General features: G+C 39.8%; 1 protein-coding gene across 1 annotated transcript in view; it reads left to right on the top strand.

Annotated features, from left to right (window-relative positions):
* Positions 1-17516, top strand: part of LOC306817726 (copine-8) — a 67297-nt gene that overhangs the window by 8048 nt on the left and 41733 nt on the right. The window contains exons 2-4 of the mRNA XM_079334840.1: positions 14936-14976; positions 16209-16255; positions 17325-17428. Of these exons, the coding sequence (XP_079190966.1) occupies positions 14936-14976; positions 16209-16255; positions 17325-17428 (192 nt within the window). The remainder of the gene's footprint in view (positions 1-14935; positions 14977-16208; positions 16256-17324; positions 17429-17516) is intronic.

Here is a 17516-nt window from a genome sequence, read left to right as displayed (position 1 = left end):
CTACCGTCTTGGAATATTTTTTTTACCCACATGATCGGCATTTATCATGATAGGTTTATCAGTAAACTAGTAGGTCATTGACCTCCCTCACTCTACACCCCTCATGTAGGTCACAGGACTTTATACCCTGAAGTGGAGCAGAGAGAGATTTCTGCTGTTATTTTATTTTAAAAAAAAAGGAAAAAAAAAAAGATTTCAGTGCATTTTGTACCTTTTTTAGAGTGAAAGAGACGGAAATTAGGGAGAGAAAGTTGGGATTGAGATGCTGGAAAAGGAGCCACAAGGCAGACTTCAACCCAGACCACCCGCTTTGAAGACTATAGGTTCCACATATGAGGACACATGCACTAACCACTGCTCTAACTCAGCTCCGAAGTTGAGGGCCCTTTATATGTGAACTGTGTTGTATTGTGTGTGTGTCTTTGCGTACTTAATTGTAGTCTACATCAACCTCATGCTGACACAATGCCGACCCTCTGCACATCAGGCTGTATAAGTCAAAGGTCAAGGGGCTTTGCATATATACAAACACACACCAGTCATATACCACTCATACGTGGCAGGGTAATGGGTGTTCACATTGACCTTCCTGTCAAGGTTACGCGGCTGTGGGGTTTTTATTTTTTTTAAACGTAGGAAATAAAACATGGACTCAAGGACACAAACACACTTGCACAAACAATTCACAATGGTAACCTTAAAGGGAAGCCATCCTGAGTCAAATGGTTCCTACAGACTGTCATTTGAAGGCGGAATTTACTTCCCTGTTATGCCTTACGTGCAGCATGTAACCACAGCTGCCAGATGAACAATTTGTATCGTGCCAATTCATCTCAAGACACTTTACAAAAAGCAGATAAAGGACCTTATTCTTTGCCTGTTAACATTACAAAAGAGAAGGTAAAAAGATCACGGTCATCGTTATGTTTACAAAAAGCAGGTAAAGGACCTTACGTGAAAAAAGACCTTTAGCAAAGTGAAGCTTACAATATTCTGCTGTTCACCACACCGTTTAGGAGTCATGAATTTCCATCTTCAAAAATCACAAACTTTCTGATCCATCTTTGTATTTCACTGATAGTCATAGCAATTGATCACTTTCAGTTGACAGTTGTGCAAGAAAAAGTTTGGATGTGGTCACTGGTCTTCAACATGCTAGCTTTTTAAAAATAGAAATTTGTCAAGTTTTCTATGGAGAGTGGAAATTTGTGGCTTGTTGGTCTAGGGGTATGATTCTTGCTTTGAGTGCGAGAGGTCCCGGGTTCAAATCCCAGACGAGCCCCAGTCCAGGACAAACCTGTGCTCATTAAGTTTTACTGCCCCATGGATACATTTATTGAGTTCCTGTACTCCTAACTGTCAGACTTCATAGATACAGTACCGAGTTTTTGCTCTTTCCGACGGCTTGAACTCCACCCTGGAAATGAACATAATTATAATAATTATAGAGATCCGTCCTCATTTTTATTTTTTATTTATTGGAGTCAGGAATTTGTGGCTCGTTGGTCTAGGGGTATGATTCTCGCTTAGGGTGCGAGAGGTCCCGGGTTCAAATCTCGGACGAGCCCCACTCCCAGACAAACCTGTGCTCTTTCACTGTCTCGTGGATATGCTTACTGAGTTCCAGTGTGAAGTTCTGAGGGGGATATATTATTCTATAGAGAAACCTTGGTGCTCTTTTGATTGAAAAAGTCCTACGTTCAAGTTGAAGAGTGACCGGCGACGGCAGTGAGCTCACAAACCAGAGGACTGTGTCTGTGCTTCACAACTTCATTGCATGAGCTCAACTAGCGTACTGTATCTAGTAGGGGTGCAAACTCCTGAAAGGGAAAACATACGGACCTAAAAGAGCGACAGAGCTGCACTAAAACAAAAAAATGTAGTTGATGAGTGTAAGAGAAAAAGTTTAAACTTCTTTATCTCTCTGAGAGACCTCCAAAAGCAAAGTGCGTCTTATGTCCTGGTGCGACTTACAGTCCGGATTTTATGGTAAAAGAAACTCGCCTGCCGTTGTTCATCAGTGCTTCAAGTGCAGCATCAGAGCGAATCTTCAGCTGGAAACACGGTGATGCTCTTAACTCAAACTGAACAATGTAGATATCTGAGCCAACCCTAATTATCAGCTTTATCAAAAAGGAACATGTGGAGCCGACTCTTCATGGCAATAAACCTTGATATTGAGTGTGCATTTAGAAAAAACTGTTGTAGACGGGCTTTATTGATTTAAAAGCAATATAGTAAAAGACATTTATTTATGAGAAAAAGAATGCTAGCTAAAGCGAAATCTAGGTTCTGCAAAAATGTTATGAACTGTGAATTACGTTGCTACGACAGCAGAAGATTTTTTTTTCTTTTACAAAACTTTAATTATTTTTTCTCAAATACCATCATATATCATATACCGAATATCCTGGTATTACACCAAGACGCAAAAGTAGATACCACCCAAGCCTAGATGTGAATGCACAGAAAGAGAAGGAGAGAGGAGAGGCTCAAAGTGCCAGTTCCATTGGCAGTCTATACTGATAACAGCATAACTGGGAGCTGGTCCTTATCTGAGCCAACCACAACCATAAGCTTTATCAAAAAGGAACATATGGTAAATGGACTTGAGCTTGTATAGCGCTTTTCTAGTCTTCGGACTTCTCAAAGCACTTTTACACCGCAGGTAACACCTACCTACACCTATGTCACCTATGTCACCTATGTCTCAGTGGACGATGGCGTCACATGATCACCAGCTTCCCCCTGAATCGGTTTCCTCTCAGACTCCTCTCAACACCCATGTCACACGCATTGACACCGATGGCTGGTTAAATGGCCCACCGAGTAACTAATTCCAATCACACACATTCATACGCCCCTGACGCAGCAGGGGGAGCAATTCAGGGTTAAGTGTCTTGCCCAAGGACACATTGGACATGTTGCTTGCAGGAGCTGGGGATCAAACAAGCAGGCCAGCAATCTGGGAGTGTTCCATAGTTGTAATGCAGCACTATTATCTCCTTAAGATGCAATACGATGGTGCCTGGCCATTTAGAGCTTTGTAAGTGAGAAGATTTTAAATTCTGCTCTTGATTTTATGGAGAGCCAGTGCAGAGAAGCCAACACAGAAGTCATTCGATCTCTTCTCCTCCATGCTGTCAGTACACAAGCTGCAACATTTTGGACCAGCTGAAGACACTGCAATGCAATGTGAATTCACACACTGAGACACCAATATCATGCTGTTATAGATGCTATGTGTACTGAGGTGTAATGATGGCGGGACAGTTGCAGAACGGCAGTCAGTGCTGCTAACACAAAGATGTAACAGATGTAAGTGTATATCATGAGGATTTCTCACTGACATGCATAGTGAAAGGAGAGTATTTCATCATACGTGTCTTGCAGGCACAATTCTTGGGTAAGTTTGAAAGCTAAGCTAAACAAGCAATCTGAGGCATGCCAAAGTCTTTTGTGGATTCATCAATAGATACATGGTCACCTGAAAGACTCAGAGAGCAATTCAACTTTAGGACACTAGAAGTAGATACACCTACTGTACATGCAATTGTGTGTGCATGCATACATAAAAAAAAAAACATTTAAACACTCGTGCATGTTTGCTGCTATACATCCCTTCAGTCTAACAGGTGACATTTTCAGCACAGCACGCAACACACACACACACACACACACACACACACACACGATGTAAAAAACCTAGCTTTCAAATTGTCAGTGCGATGCAGATTTGTACTTTTAGACTTGAAGGATTACTTGACATAGAGTAATTCACCTTCACAGCCCTCTTTACGGCCAAGAGAGACAGACAGAGAGGAGCGAGAGAGACTCTGGTCGGCCTAATGAAGTCATCTCCATCCATGTCACATAGCACAGAGGCTGTTTGAATTCCTCCAGGGATGCTGCCTCCCTCGCCGCCTCTCTCTCTCTCTCTCTCTCTCTCTCTCTCTCTCTCTCTCTCTCTCTCTCATGTGTAAGCCCCCTGGTCTCTGCCATGCACACCCAAGCGTGTGGCTCTTTTTCTCTCACAAGCACAAATGCACAGTTGGTGTGCCTCTGATAACATTGTGCAAGGCCACCACTCATTTAATACCGTACGAGGGGGTCAGGAGAAAAAAAACACCTCAATCTTCTCCCTCCCTTCTCCTCTCGGCTGGTCTCATCAAAACAGCACAAACATGTGCACATGCTTCAAACCCACATTCTAAGAGTGCAGACCCAATCATAAACCAGCCACACACTGATGCACTGCTGAAAAACACAATTTGGTCGCTTGACCAATCTGAGCATAGCAAATGTTGGGCATGCAAACATTGTCGAGTAAAAATGTGTGGATTAGACATAACTTATATTCACATATTTACAAGAAGAAGTATATTGTTTGTGTTTGCTGATTTTGTCCGTATTTGGCCATTAAAGACCTTCAAAGGAGTGTAAAAGAATGACTTAACTGCAGTGACAGTGTTGACAAAGGCAGTTCAGGTAAAATGCCACTTGCACAGATTTATTTGTATTTTCTGCATGTCTGTCTGTTAATGGAAGGTGGCATGACATATTTCATAGTGTGTGTGTGTGTGTGTGTGTGTGTGTGTGCGTGCGCGTGTGTGTCTAAGTGTGCTGAGATGCTCTCTCGCCTCTCTCAGCCATTGTCAAGAAGAATTAGGGCAGCTCACTGAGAGAAGTAGAAACAGAATACACACAATACAGACTGCTGATCCACTGTGTGTGTGTGTGTGTGTGTGTGTGTGTGTGTGTGTGTGTGTGTGTGTGTGTGTGTGTGTGTGTGTGTGTGTGTGTGTGTGTGTGTAAAGGTGAGAAAGAGTTTGGGTAAACATGCTTTTCTTGAAGATATATAAAAAAAGGTCATGAGCATATTGGATAGATAATCAAATGCGCGTAAGGGAAGACTTGCTTGAGAATAAATGGGGAAGCACATCACATGAGACAAAATGAAGACATGCAGGTACCACAGACTTGTGCTCAGCGACGTGTTTTGAGAATATCTGAGCATGCCCAGTTGTCTCTTCTCGCTCCACGTTACCAAGAATATTCCTGGTCTGTTGCTAAGCATGGGTACACAGTTCACACTTTACAGCTAAGAATCCTACAGTGCTGAATGTGACATTAGTCAGTGCATTAATGGATAATATGTTCACAGTGAATCTGATTTTTATGCACTTAACTTTAAATGATATTATTATTATTGATGTAAATAATAGCCTGCAGCAAGTATGTTCTCAGCATCCTGATCTTATCCTCGCCCACTCTCTTATCAGAAACGTCCCTCTCCTTTGCAATTTCTCACCAGCCAGGTCTCACCTTATTTATGTTTTTGTAGATAATCATAAACATTGTTCCTTTTTTCATACAAAACTGAACCAAATAGCCAAATACCTTTCAAATTAAGTAGCACAAATATTTTTTTAAAAGACTATCAGTGAGAATTTCAGCTCCAAGGGGAAAGGGCGCGTGTGAGTTAGTCTCAGTCACTACATTGTTGTATGCTTGCTACTTTTGTTTAGTGTTGTGTCCTGCTGGAAGCAGCTGTTGATGCAGAGAATTTTCTGGCGCAAACTTCACCAACTCATAAAGAGTGAACGGCTTAGAAGAGGACAGAATGCTCCAGCAACACTTGAAGTAAGAAGATCACCCCAAATTCAACAATTTAGACTCGTGGCCTTCATCAGCTTCATCGAGAAACAGATTTACCAGCATCACTTGTGTTGGATACACTTAGTCAATTTAAATAAGAAAGCATTATGTTCTGTTGAATCAATCACAGATTTAAGTCACAGATGTCATTATTTTATCAGAACAGGAAATTGAGAAATTTCCCAAAAATATTAGCTGGCTTTTATTTTCTAAATGAGGTACCGTAAATTCCGGACTATAAGCCGCTACTTTTTTCTCACACTTCGAGCACTGCGGCTTCTACTCCGGTGCGGCTAATGCATGGATTTTTTATGGGGGACAATGAGCTTCTGCCGCAAAAACATTTGACTTCGTCACGTCGGATCTTAATATCAGTCATTTTGCGCTTCATGCACGCACCCTCATGATGGAAAACACACAGAGAAATGCATATGATGCAGCTTTCAAGTTAAAGGCGATCGACCTGGCTGTCAAAGAAGCTAACAGAGCTGCTGCACGTTAAGATGACACTGACAGCGACAACAGAGACTGAGGAAGTGAGTAATGAAGTCATTCTGAGGCAGTGAATGGATGGACTTTTTCTTGTGAAATATATTACGGTCATCTTTTTCATCAGCCGTGTTACAGACACCGTCGGCTAGGCTTCGTATTGTAACGGTTCATGTTGTAAAGTCAGTAGTTGATAATGTGTTCATAATTCCGATTATGTGGAGAGTCAGTGAATGCACCAGCGAGAACGTGTTGAGTGGCTGTATGAGAGAACGCTGGGGGAGAGAGTTGGATTGTTACGGCAAGTTATGTGTTGCTCTCTGCTGTAAACGGCGTGGTCACGGCCGACAGTGATCGGGTTATTAAAAGTTATTATTTGAACGCTCTCGTCGTCCTTTAACGTCCGTACGGACGCTACAGTATTTGCGGATGTTACCGGTAGCCTACGTCTGTGTAAATAGCTCTTGTTATAGCGTGGACACCTGCGGCTTATAATCAAGTGCGGCTTATATATGTACAAATACATTTATTTACTTATTTTTAGCCGGTGCGGCTTATATCCAGGTGCGCTCAATAGTACGGAATTTACGGTAGTTCCTGGCGGATAGCCCTCTGAAATGGATTCGCCAAACGGAGGATCTAACCGCATTTGGTGCTTGGCAGGTATTCATTTCGGACCCCGACTGTATGTCATAGAGATTGTCTTTGTGTTCAATTTTAGATGATTTTTTTTACTTCAGTGACACGACAGTGTTTGTAAAGCTTTTAGCTTCTGAGCATTGTAAATTAACTAGCAATACACTATTTCATATCAGTTGTTTGAAGGAGACGTATTGCTTGGGCAGACTGAATTCATGTTTTTATTTTTATTTTTTTTTGGTGTGTGTCTGCATGTGTGTATGTGTGCATGTAATATGGTGGACCACAGGGTAGTTGAACTGGAAAATCATTAGACCATGAACATGTTGTTCTGCATTTGTCTACATGTGTGTTACTGTATCTAGTTCAGTGAGATGGTTTAATCCCTGCAGAGTCTATTCAGGTCATGGTCAAACAGAGAGAGAGAGAGAGAGAGAGAGAAAGTTAGGAGTAAAACAAAGTAGTCAAACCGAAGAGGAAATTATGCTGAAGGCTCTCAGTGAGAACACCCGTGTTCTTCTGAGCAGAGATACAGGACTCAGGTTTGTAATTGACTTGCCCTGCGACACTCGCCCCATACCATGCAGAAGCAAGATTGTTCCCCAGCTGGGATGCAGGTACATTGCTTAAGGTCTGACACAGTTCTGATTGCCTAGTGGGAGAGCCTTTAGGATATGTATATTATTTGTGTGCGTGTGTGATTGTGTGTGTATTTTGTGTCATCATTAACAGTTTGCTTAGAAGCTGCAAAACATGCAAATCAGCAGGTAAAGGGAAACAGATAGATTTTTTTTTTTTTAATATACGGTTGGGGTTTTCCAAACTTTAGAGGCGGAAGTTTCCTCTATGAATCTGTTGAAAGATCATCTGAATTGTTGGCATATGATCAGAAGTAGCATACCAGACTGATGGACAAACAGTATGTATTTCCCTCTCGGCTCACATGCTTCTCTGACACAAAGCTGGATTGCATTTTTCTTTAACAAAGAACCACATGCCAATGACAAAGTAGATAAATTGCTTGTTTACAGGACTTGATATGTTTGTGTATATATGTATGTTACCTTTGTCTCTATAACTGAAAAAGCCTTAAATAAATTTGTCAACCCCCCCCCCCCCCAAAAAAAAGTAGATGAATTGCTAGATGTTGGTCTTTGTTTACTGTTTCACATTTTTCTTCCTTGTTGAAATTATTAGCGGGGTACACTGTGTTGCGCTATCAGCATCCAACTTACACGCCGCCTACCGAATATGGCAGGGTTGGCTGTGGAAATGCAAACAGGATCAGGATTTACCGAACCAAACTGTACCAAACTGTACTGATCCATATTTGACCACTTTGTGGTAACGGGGCTTTAGTCCAACAGAGCTTCAGTTCCCTCCCACTCTCCCATCTCACCCAAGCCCCCCGCTACCTCCTGCATTTCATCCTGCTTGATCTTGTTTTATCCACTTCTTCTCACCTTGCCCTGGGCTTTTTTGTACTGGGGCATTGAAAAGGTGCCCATGCCTGATCTTCCCACTGCAACTGCCCCCATCACTGCCTTGTGCCTCAGCCTTCCCTTTGCAGTCTCCAGGAATACAGCAGGAATATATGGGCCCTCCGATTCAGTGAGAAAGCAATTCAATCCATACATTCTATTTCAGCCACGTTATCCATCCAGCCAGTCTTTGTTGGAGGTTGGGACTTTAAAGCACTTTCTATTTCTTCCGCTCATAAACTTAAAATAAATAGAGTCTAACATGACAGAAATCTTACACACAGTCTTAACACAGGCTCATTCAAAAGCTACACTCACTGTTATTACACTGCTATGCCCTGCCTCTTCTTTTGTAGATTTGTTCTCATTTTCTCACCTCAAATACTTTTTTTTTTTTTTTTTGCCCTGTTGCTGTCATAACCCTCCTCCAGTGGCCAAAAATGTCTTCAGTGGGCTGCCAGAGTCCTGGTATGCTGTTGCTGATGTCTCATTAAAGTTACACACTTTCAGGGACCTGGCCTCTGGAGCCAGTCCAAAAAGCACAGTGAATGAATTCATTAATCCAAAGGGAGAGGAAAGAAAGGCTTAATGTGTAAACCAGAGATGAGAGCGAAGATAATGAGATGAGATGACTGGAAGTGTAGGATGGTAAAGGAAAGGTGAGGTCGGGTCAAGGTACAGAGAGACGGAGATGAAGAAACTGGAACTGAGGAAAGAAATGAAAAGGTGAGCACACGTTCAAAAACCTCAGCACTGATGGCATCCCTGCCTGTCAAGATGGAAAAACAACACATCAGTCAACAGTCAGTCAAGTGGCCCCAATTGGCTGTCAGCAGTTGCCATGGTTACTGCTGTTATTGTGATTCTCTCCCTCCTATGCAGAGGTGTTCTTTCCGTTTGTGTGTTGTTAGGAGTGAAAGACAGATTCCCTCCCCCCTGACCCCACATTGGTGCTCAGACAGGTATTTAACATAATTAGAGAGATGTCATTGCAGCTGAGGATGCTTCCTCACCATCGCTCTGCCTGTCTTTTTATGCTGCTCTTCCTTTCCCACCCTTTTTTTTGCCAGTGTTTAGTTCCATCGTTTCCCTTGTATTTACTCTTTCTAAGGGAATCTTACAAACCTAATGAGTGTGGATGTCTGCCTCTCAGTATGTGTTTGTTGCCCATGTGGTGTCAGATTTTGCTTCCTGTTGCTGTGATTGACAGCTGTCAGCGGTGATGCATCAGAGGCATTACCAGGATGACAGTGAACTACATGGTTAATTCCCAAAGGGAGGAGAATGCCGAGTTTGACAGCCATTTATAAGCTGTGATCAGACGTGTTTAGGATTGTCATAGTTTGGCAAGGAGTTCATTGATCAACCATGTTGTAGCAAAAGCAAATTAATGGTTGCATGTTTTTTAGTCTGTCTGAGCATTAACTTTTGTAGCCAGCGGTAATATGCATTGCTTTTGTTATATTTGGACTTGGAGGCTAAAGTGCAGCACATTAGTGAATTACACAAGGATTATTCTCCATGGCAATAGATAATGTGCTATGAGTCAAGTTTGATTACCTGCATGCTGAGCAAATGAACTCTTACCACAGAGGGCACTGCTCTGGGAAATGCAATCTGACCGAGGAAACACAAAAGCCAGAAAACAGCTGTTAACACTTCTTTTACAGAGCAGAAACACAACCTGAATAACATATTAGAATGCTAAACCAGCTCATCATTTGACATCAACGCATTTCCAAAACGGTTCTAGAAAAAATCCTAAACTCTGCATGCAAAACAGAGCTGATTAACAGAATAACTTAATGTTTCATTAAGTGCATGTTGTTAAATGAGTGTAGCAAAAAGGCCTGTAACGGCTTTTGTAATTTACCTGAACTGTTACGGTGTGGGTGTCACAGTTTTGTGCATGCGGTCAGATAAATGTACCAGTTATGCTCCTCACTGAACGTCGTTTAGAGAAAAGTTTACGATGGACACAAAAATAGGTGGAGGGACATGTGTGTTATATACAACGTGGGCTGTGGACTCATACACTCATTGACCACTTTATTATGTACGTCTTGCTAGTACCTGGTGGGACAACCTTTTGCCTGTAAAATTGTCTTAATTCTTGGTGGCATAGATTTAGCAAACATTCCTCAGATATTTTAGTCCAAATTGACATGATAACATCACATAGTTGCTACAGATTTGTCGGCTGCACATCCGGTCTCAGGATATGAAAAAACAGGCCTTGTTTTGTTTTTGTCAAATGAAATAGAAAATAAAATTTTTGTAATTTAAAACGAAAATCAAATAACCACTATTTTTTTGGTTATTTCAATAAACTTTTTTGAAAGCAAAGGGCACAGACTGCATAATGGAATAAACATTAATCCGGTTCTACAATCTCTCTGATTTGGCAGGTCAACACGTTCAGATTCTTCAGGGTCCCAGATCGTTATATTGCACGCCACTAATTCTAACCATAAAGGCATTTTAAATTAAAATGATGATAATATGGTGTCTTTAGACAGTGCTCATCTAAAATTACTAACACTATTTTAGTGGACAAACTAGATCCTCTCTTTCTGTCTCTCAGCTTCTCTGATTGCTGAGCAAATTACTCACATAATTAATCGTTCTATTTCATCCAGTGTAATTCCCAAAGTATGAAAAACTGCCTATGTTTTCCCTTTTCATAAGAGTGACTATAATAGTTTGGTAAATCTCCAAATTGCCCTGCTTAGCAAAAAGATTAGAGTCTCTCGTAAATCATCAACTCAAAGAATTTCTTTAAGCAGACTGTTTTGAGCCCACATCTGTCTGGGTTCAGGTCTATGCACAGCACTGTTTCTGCTGTCACGCTAGTAATGAATGATATTGTCAATGCCTTGGATGGAAAAAAACGTTGTCCTGCCATCTTTGTCGACCTCTCCAAGACTTTTGACATGTTAACCATTCATTGCTTCTGCAAATTCTTATTTTTATTGGTTTTAGTACAAGTGCATGTGTTGGGTTTCTGAACTACCTTAGCGACCAATGGCAATCAGTGAACCTGGGAACCATCCACTTTATCACGATCATTAGGGTGTTCCACAAGGTTCAATCTTAGGCCCTTTTTAAAAAAATTTTTTTTTACACTTTTTATTAATAATATTGTTTCATCTTTGTCTAGCAGCCATTCACATGCTCACTTATATGTGGATGATACAGTATTTCTCAGCTTGCCATAGAGAACCTGCAACATTCCTTTAATGTTCTCAAAGTTGCACTTAATGATATGAAATTGGTTTAAAATGATCAGAAAACTAAATATGTTATTTTTAGAGCTAGATTTGAAATTTATGGTAACCTTTAAATTACTCACCACTAAGGCTGAACGATTTATCGTTTTCTGATCGAAATTGCGATTTTAAAAAACGTGATCACGTGATCGCCAAAGCCGCGGTTTTTGGCAGTGCGTCTCCCGACTGACCCAGGAGCTGTTGTGTCAATTTACACACGCCGTCTATTCTGCCCCTGGGTGTGTGCGTGACTTCTTTAGCCTGATACACAGCTCGACAGATAGCTAACAGTTTTCCTCCAATAAAGAAGCTGAAGTTTCTTTGTCCAGTCTTTAATAAAGGAAGCACTGTAAAACTTAACAGACATCAAAACATAAGGTATTCATCTCATAATATGCTAAACAACCGAAAAGTCTGCGAGCTTGATGCTAATGTCTATGAGAATTTGAATAGGAATGCTAGCGGTTAACATCGCAAATGTGTCAATTGTTGTTATCTCACATTGTAACCTTATTAAACATACTCAAAAGAAACAATGCAAGGCCTGAACATGAAATTACGCTCACAGGCAAATGTTTCAGCCGTATGGCTAGAAGAAAATATGGAGACATTGTTAGCTTCTCTTGTTGCATAACTTATGTGAACTAAGTCACCTAACCCAAAGGCACAAAATATATCAACACTTTAAAAATGTATTCTTAACTTTAGTTTTCATTCTATTAATTTCGAGTTCTGGCATTTAAAGTTTTAACTGGTATGATGTAATTTCCTGTCATGTTTGCAGGGCTGCCAAGCGTCACGCTTTGAGTGTGACAGTCACGCAATTTGACCCATTCTCACACCACACGCCACACTTGACATTTCTCACGCTTATATTTCCCCATTCAATACACTGCGTTCAAGTGAGCCGTCATTTGCAAAACATCGGTCAAGCCAGCCGCCCCATCGAAATATGATGCACATCTATTCAGGGACTTACGGTATGGGTGCTTGGAGAACTCAAAAAGCAGGAGAACGGCCGCTATTTTCGAAATATGACATGACAATAAAATAAAAACTGAATTACAACAATTATTATGGCTTTGGACAGAGATATGTACTTTTCTAAACAGTTTTAGAGATATTTCAAGTTTTCAAATTTCAAGGAGAGATATGATATTTTGGTCATATTGAAATGTTTCAAATCTGTGAAAGGTGACACAGATCTTTCGATGGATCATTGTACCTGATAGACCTGAATATTAACCCTCTAGTTTTCAGCAGATTTTACTGTATAACTTTTTGAGAAAATTAAAGTGGATCCTGGTACCCAAGGGCCCTGACTATTACCCCTGTGATTTTTTTTTACAATTTTCATTTCTAATTTCTGGTTAATTAAGACTAGCATTAGGAGGCCACAGTGCAGTGAGAGCCGCTGGCATGGAGGTGAGGACATCAGTCTTAAGGTATAAATCGATGTTAAAAAAGGCCACATTTTTTCCAAACATATCATGACACTAAAGTCTCACTCTTGTCATTTTCTGAAACCTGGCAGCCCTGTGTTTGTAAATGTTACTGTACATTGAGAACATTGCACAAGTTTGATTTGAAGAAAATCGTGCTAAAAATCGAAATCGCAATTTCTGCCAGAAAAATCGAAATTCAATCTTTTCCTAAAATCGTTCAGCCTTACTCACCACTGCATTTCACCTGACAAAGCTGGCTGGGGCTCTCTCACTGAAAGGTGCAATAACCACTGGCATCTATTTATCTTGAAAGCACTTACCGGAAAAGCTACCATCATATATCAATTCCTTGTTACATCTGAACCCTGGTTAGTTTTTAACTAGCTTGAGTGTCGAGGTTCCTTATGCCAGGATTGACCATGTGAAACTGCTTTAAGCATTAGTGCTGCAAACTCCTAGAATAGTTTACAACATGACCTGAAACTGAGCACTTTTATTAATTTTTGACACTTTGTAACTATCCTTTTGCAGTGCCCAATACATGACTGTTACTGTTTTATATGATTTTTTTTGACTGGGAGTGTCCCGTGCCCGTATTCAGTCCAGAGGGCTTCCAGTGTTTTTTGATATTAATTGTTGACTAATCATAGAAGTAGAGTAATTCAAGCTTTTAAATGATTTCTTTATATATTTTATTGGTCTTTTTGCTTTTATTCCTGTGGTAGCTTTAACTAATTTCTGTCTTCTCATCATCATTGTAAATGAGGGTTGCCCTTAATGATCTTTCCGAGAACTTAAGTAAAGGTTGATGATGATGAATACCTCTGTGCCTCAGGCTTAAAAACCAGTTTGCATCCTGGATATTCTCCAGGTCATCTAAATTCCGACCAAGGCATTTAACAGGCCAAGGTGATTTAATCTAATTGATACGTTAGCAATACTATATCTCTCTGACCTTTCCACTTCTTCTTAGACCATTAGATGTCATCGTCATCATCACTGTAATTAATCTCATTATTGAAAAAATCAGTATAATTGATAGTCTGGTACCATTTGCACATCAGGCCATTTATTATCCTCTCAATGTGAAACATAAAGATCTCACAGTTTTATTTATGCCCCGTTTGAGTGGTTTGTTCAGAAAGAGGGTCTCACAATATATCTCCAGTCACAGAGACTCTAATGTTCACTCCTAGTGTTTTTCAAGCATGAAATTAGAAGCCATGAAATCTCTCAACCCTATAAAAGGTCTCTGAATATAACTCAGCCCTTACTTAGTTACATCAGACCAGAGTTTTAGTGTATGTATAGTCTGCCAGTACTCTTGTTTTGGCTCCTGCTGTTTAGATGTGATAGGGGATTACTGTCTGAATTGTGTTGCTTATTTTGTAAACTTTGAAATGCTTCAGGATTGAAGTGATTAAAGATGTGGAATCCTGATCACACAATATTTGGTATTTTAATGTCAGGCTTCTTTTTTTTGCTCACTCTGGGAATTAAGATGAATTAATGTGCTTTCGGCAGAAGCCTAACTCTTACCAAAGACCTTACGTTTCATCGAGGGGCCTCTCTTAAACTGCACTGTCCCCACTCCAACTCTGGCATGAAATGAACTTCATTCAAAGTCACCTACAGCTGCCCAAGGACACATTGAACATCTGGCTACAGGGGCCTCCATCTTTCTAGTTGAGAGACAACCCACGGAAATATTTGACATTACTAATCTTATCTCCTTCAGCAAAACTCTCCAGAGAAGTCTGTCTGCTTATTTAAATATTAATTATTTAATGAATAGCAGTTGTACAAACGCTTAATTGGCTAATGCGGCAGTTTACACATTGAGTTGTTGGTAACTGCAATTTTAAATGTTTTGCCTTCATAGTTAGATGATGAATTATTTTGGTTCACCGAGGGAACTGTGTTTCTAACAACTGACCTCTTTGTGTCTCCACAGAAACCTGCTAGACAAGGACACTTTCTCTAAATCAGACCCAAGTAAGAGTCACCACCTTTTTGTTTGAATATAACGCATGGTAAACAGGATTCTGTTTCTCTTCGTGCATCGTGGACTGAAATATTTAAACTCTGCTATTTATCATAATTAAGTTTCACATTGAGAAAGTCGGGGAGGGAGTATGAAGAAATAGGAATATGTTAACGGAATTTACAGTGAAACAAAAGTGCAATAAGAAGGAATTTCATGCAGTAATTCTCATTCAGTAAATTTAAAAAGTATTTACCAGGCTTGAATAAAAAAAAAGTCTTTCCAGTAAAGTGTTTGTAAATATCCAAAGATCAGGAAAACTTCTTTAGCTGTATAAGGAGCCATGATTACACACTTACACACACACACACACACACACACACGCACGCATGCACACACACACACTTGAAGACTTGGCAAACACAGTGTGTCAGCACATCAATAAGAGCATGGGATAAAAATGAGTCAAGGTGATGAAAGTGACAGTGAGGGGCAGGATGACAAGGATGACAGTGATTAACATGGTGAGCTGGAAGGAACTCAGGCTTAACCCATACATGTAGACCTGCTATTGTGCTGAGTAGAACTTATAGCTATGCTGAGTAAAGTGACTTTTGGCTCCTTATATAAACCCCCATTATGAGGTTAAGAGTACAGAGCTAAATGAAGGAGGACAAAAATAGAATGTCTTAAAGGGCAGTTATTCAAGTGATCCAAGTTTTTTTTATTAAAAAAGCTATTTGATACAAATGCCGAAAATAGTCTTATGGTCTGTTATTTATGTTTGTGCAGAAACCCCACGGTGTGTGATGAGTGTGCACACATATCTCTCCATCACTTATCTGAAAAGAACATCAAAAGCCTCCAGTAATGAAGTGTATGATGAGTCAGCTCAGTGAATCTCTTGTTTTGGGAAATTGCATAATGGGCTAAAATGATGTCCTCTACCATGTGAAGACGTGGAACATAATATTTATGTTGGGGCTAGTTGCTATTGATGTAGATTAGTTTATATGTAATCTGTGCAATTTTGACCTATTTTGATCTATCCAATGTAACAAATGACTTTTTTTAATTGCTTGTTGTAAGTGGGAGTGCAGTAAATTTCCTTTTAATTGTCAATGTTGTCAGGGTCAGTAAGTTCTTCAGGGAAAAAGCCAGGCCAACTGTATTGCTGAGAGCGTCCTTTTGACTCGTTGACCTTTAATGTAATGGAATCACGTTGTGTGTTTCTGTTTTTCAGTTTGTGTTCTCTACACACAAGGCATGGGCAACAAGGAGTGGAGAGAGGTGAGAAGTTAAGACAGAGAGAGAGAGAGTATCACCCAATATGCAGTTGTCAATTCAAACTGCATCACAATCTGCATCGAGGTTAAAAGTGAGAAACTGGTTTATTTTTCACCGAGCATGAATTTTAATTTTGAAAAGGAATTTTTGATGCAAATTGTGATGCAGTATTGAAAAATCTGGACCAAGGCATTGGACACTTTTTTCCTTCAAAACACTGCTTAAAAAGTGCATAGTGTTAATGTAAAAATAATCCAATCAGCATTGCATTATAGTTAAGTTACTTAATTGAATTTTGAGTTATGTAATGCAACTTTATCTGAAATATTTTGTCTACTACTAAAGCTGTATATTTTAGAAACGGTACACAATGTCTTATTTATGTCTCTCTGTAAAGTGAAATAAAAGGATTAATTGTATACATTCATTTGAACATTTGAAGTTTGTTATTTTCTTTCTCTACAAATCTGAAATAATAATGATAATTGTGATTATAAACAACAGATTGTAAACCAGCTGCAACAGTTTCGTTGCGATACTCATGTGTGCACTCATGTATGACTGCACTTCTATCACCACTGTGTTTCACATGTAATGTACATTCATAAATGTTAATGTAGTAGGGGTAAACCTCACAGCTCAAATTATGTGCAGTTATTCATAGTTCTGAGTTGCCGTTGTCATCAGTTTGCATTTTTAAAATGCTAAGTTAAATGCCAAACTGGAACCTACTTGAACCCCTTTGACTTGATATGTCGGCTGCTCTGCATACATTAGCCTAAAGCTGTAAATAATCATTGTAACTTGCATTTACCCAGACATGTCTCATAGGTTATAAACTTGCTGGTGATGAGTTATTTGCAGGAGTCACCCAACTACACAAAGAGTGTGATATGTCTCATAAAAGTTTTACAATTTTTCTGTTGAATAAATATTTTAAGTGATATTGTTTTCACCAACTTTGTGACTACATAGTGAAATAGAAAGTGCTAACGACATCAAGAACAACATTGATGGCCTTACATGTAAAATGTATTAATTCCTGTCTTTTATGTGCTTTCATTTGATATAGTTTGGGAGAACAGAGGTCATTGACAACACGCTAAACCCAGACTTTGTCCAGAAATTCATGTTGGACTACTTCTTTGAAGAGCGACAGAACCTCCGGTTTGACTTGTAAGTTATCACCTTAATCTAGAAGCATCTCATTCACATTTCAGTGTTTAGATTACATGGACTTCAACTTGTACAGCACTTTTCTAGT

Source organism: Symphodus melops, assembly GCF_947650265.1.
Source record: "Symphodus melops genome assembly, chromosome: 22".
NCBI lineage: Eukaryota > Metazoa > Chordata > Actinopteri > Labriformes > Labridae > Symphodus > Symphodus melops.
The sequence above is the reverse complement of the archived record's forward strand: the minus strand, read 5'-3'. Positions and strand labels throughout refer to the sequence as shown.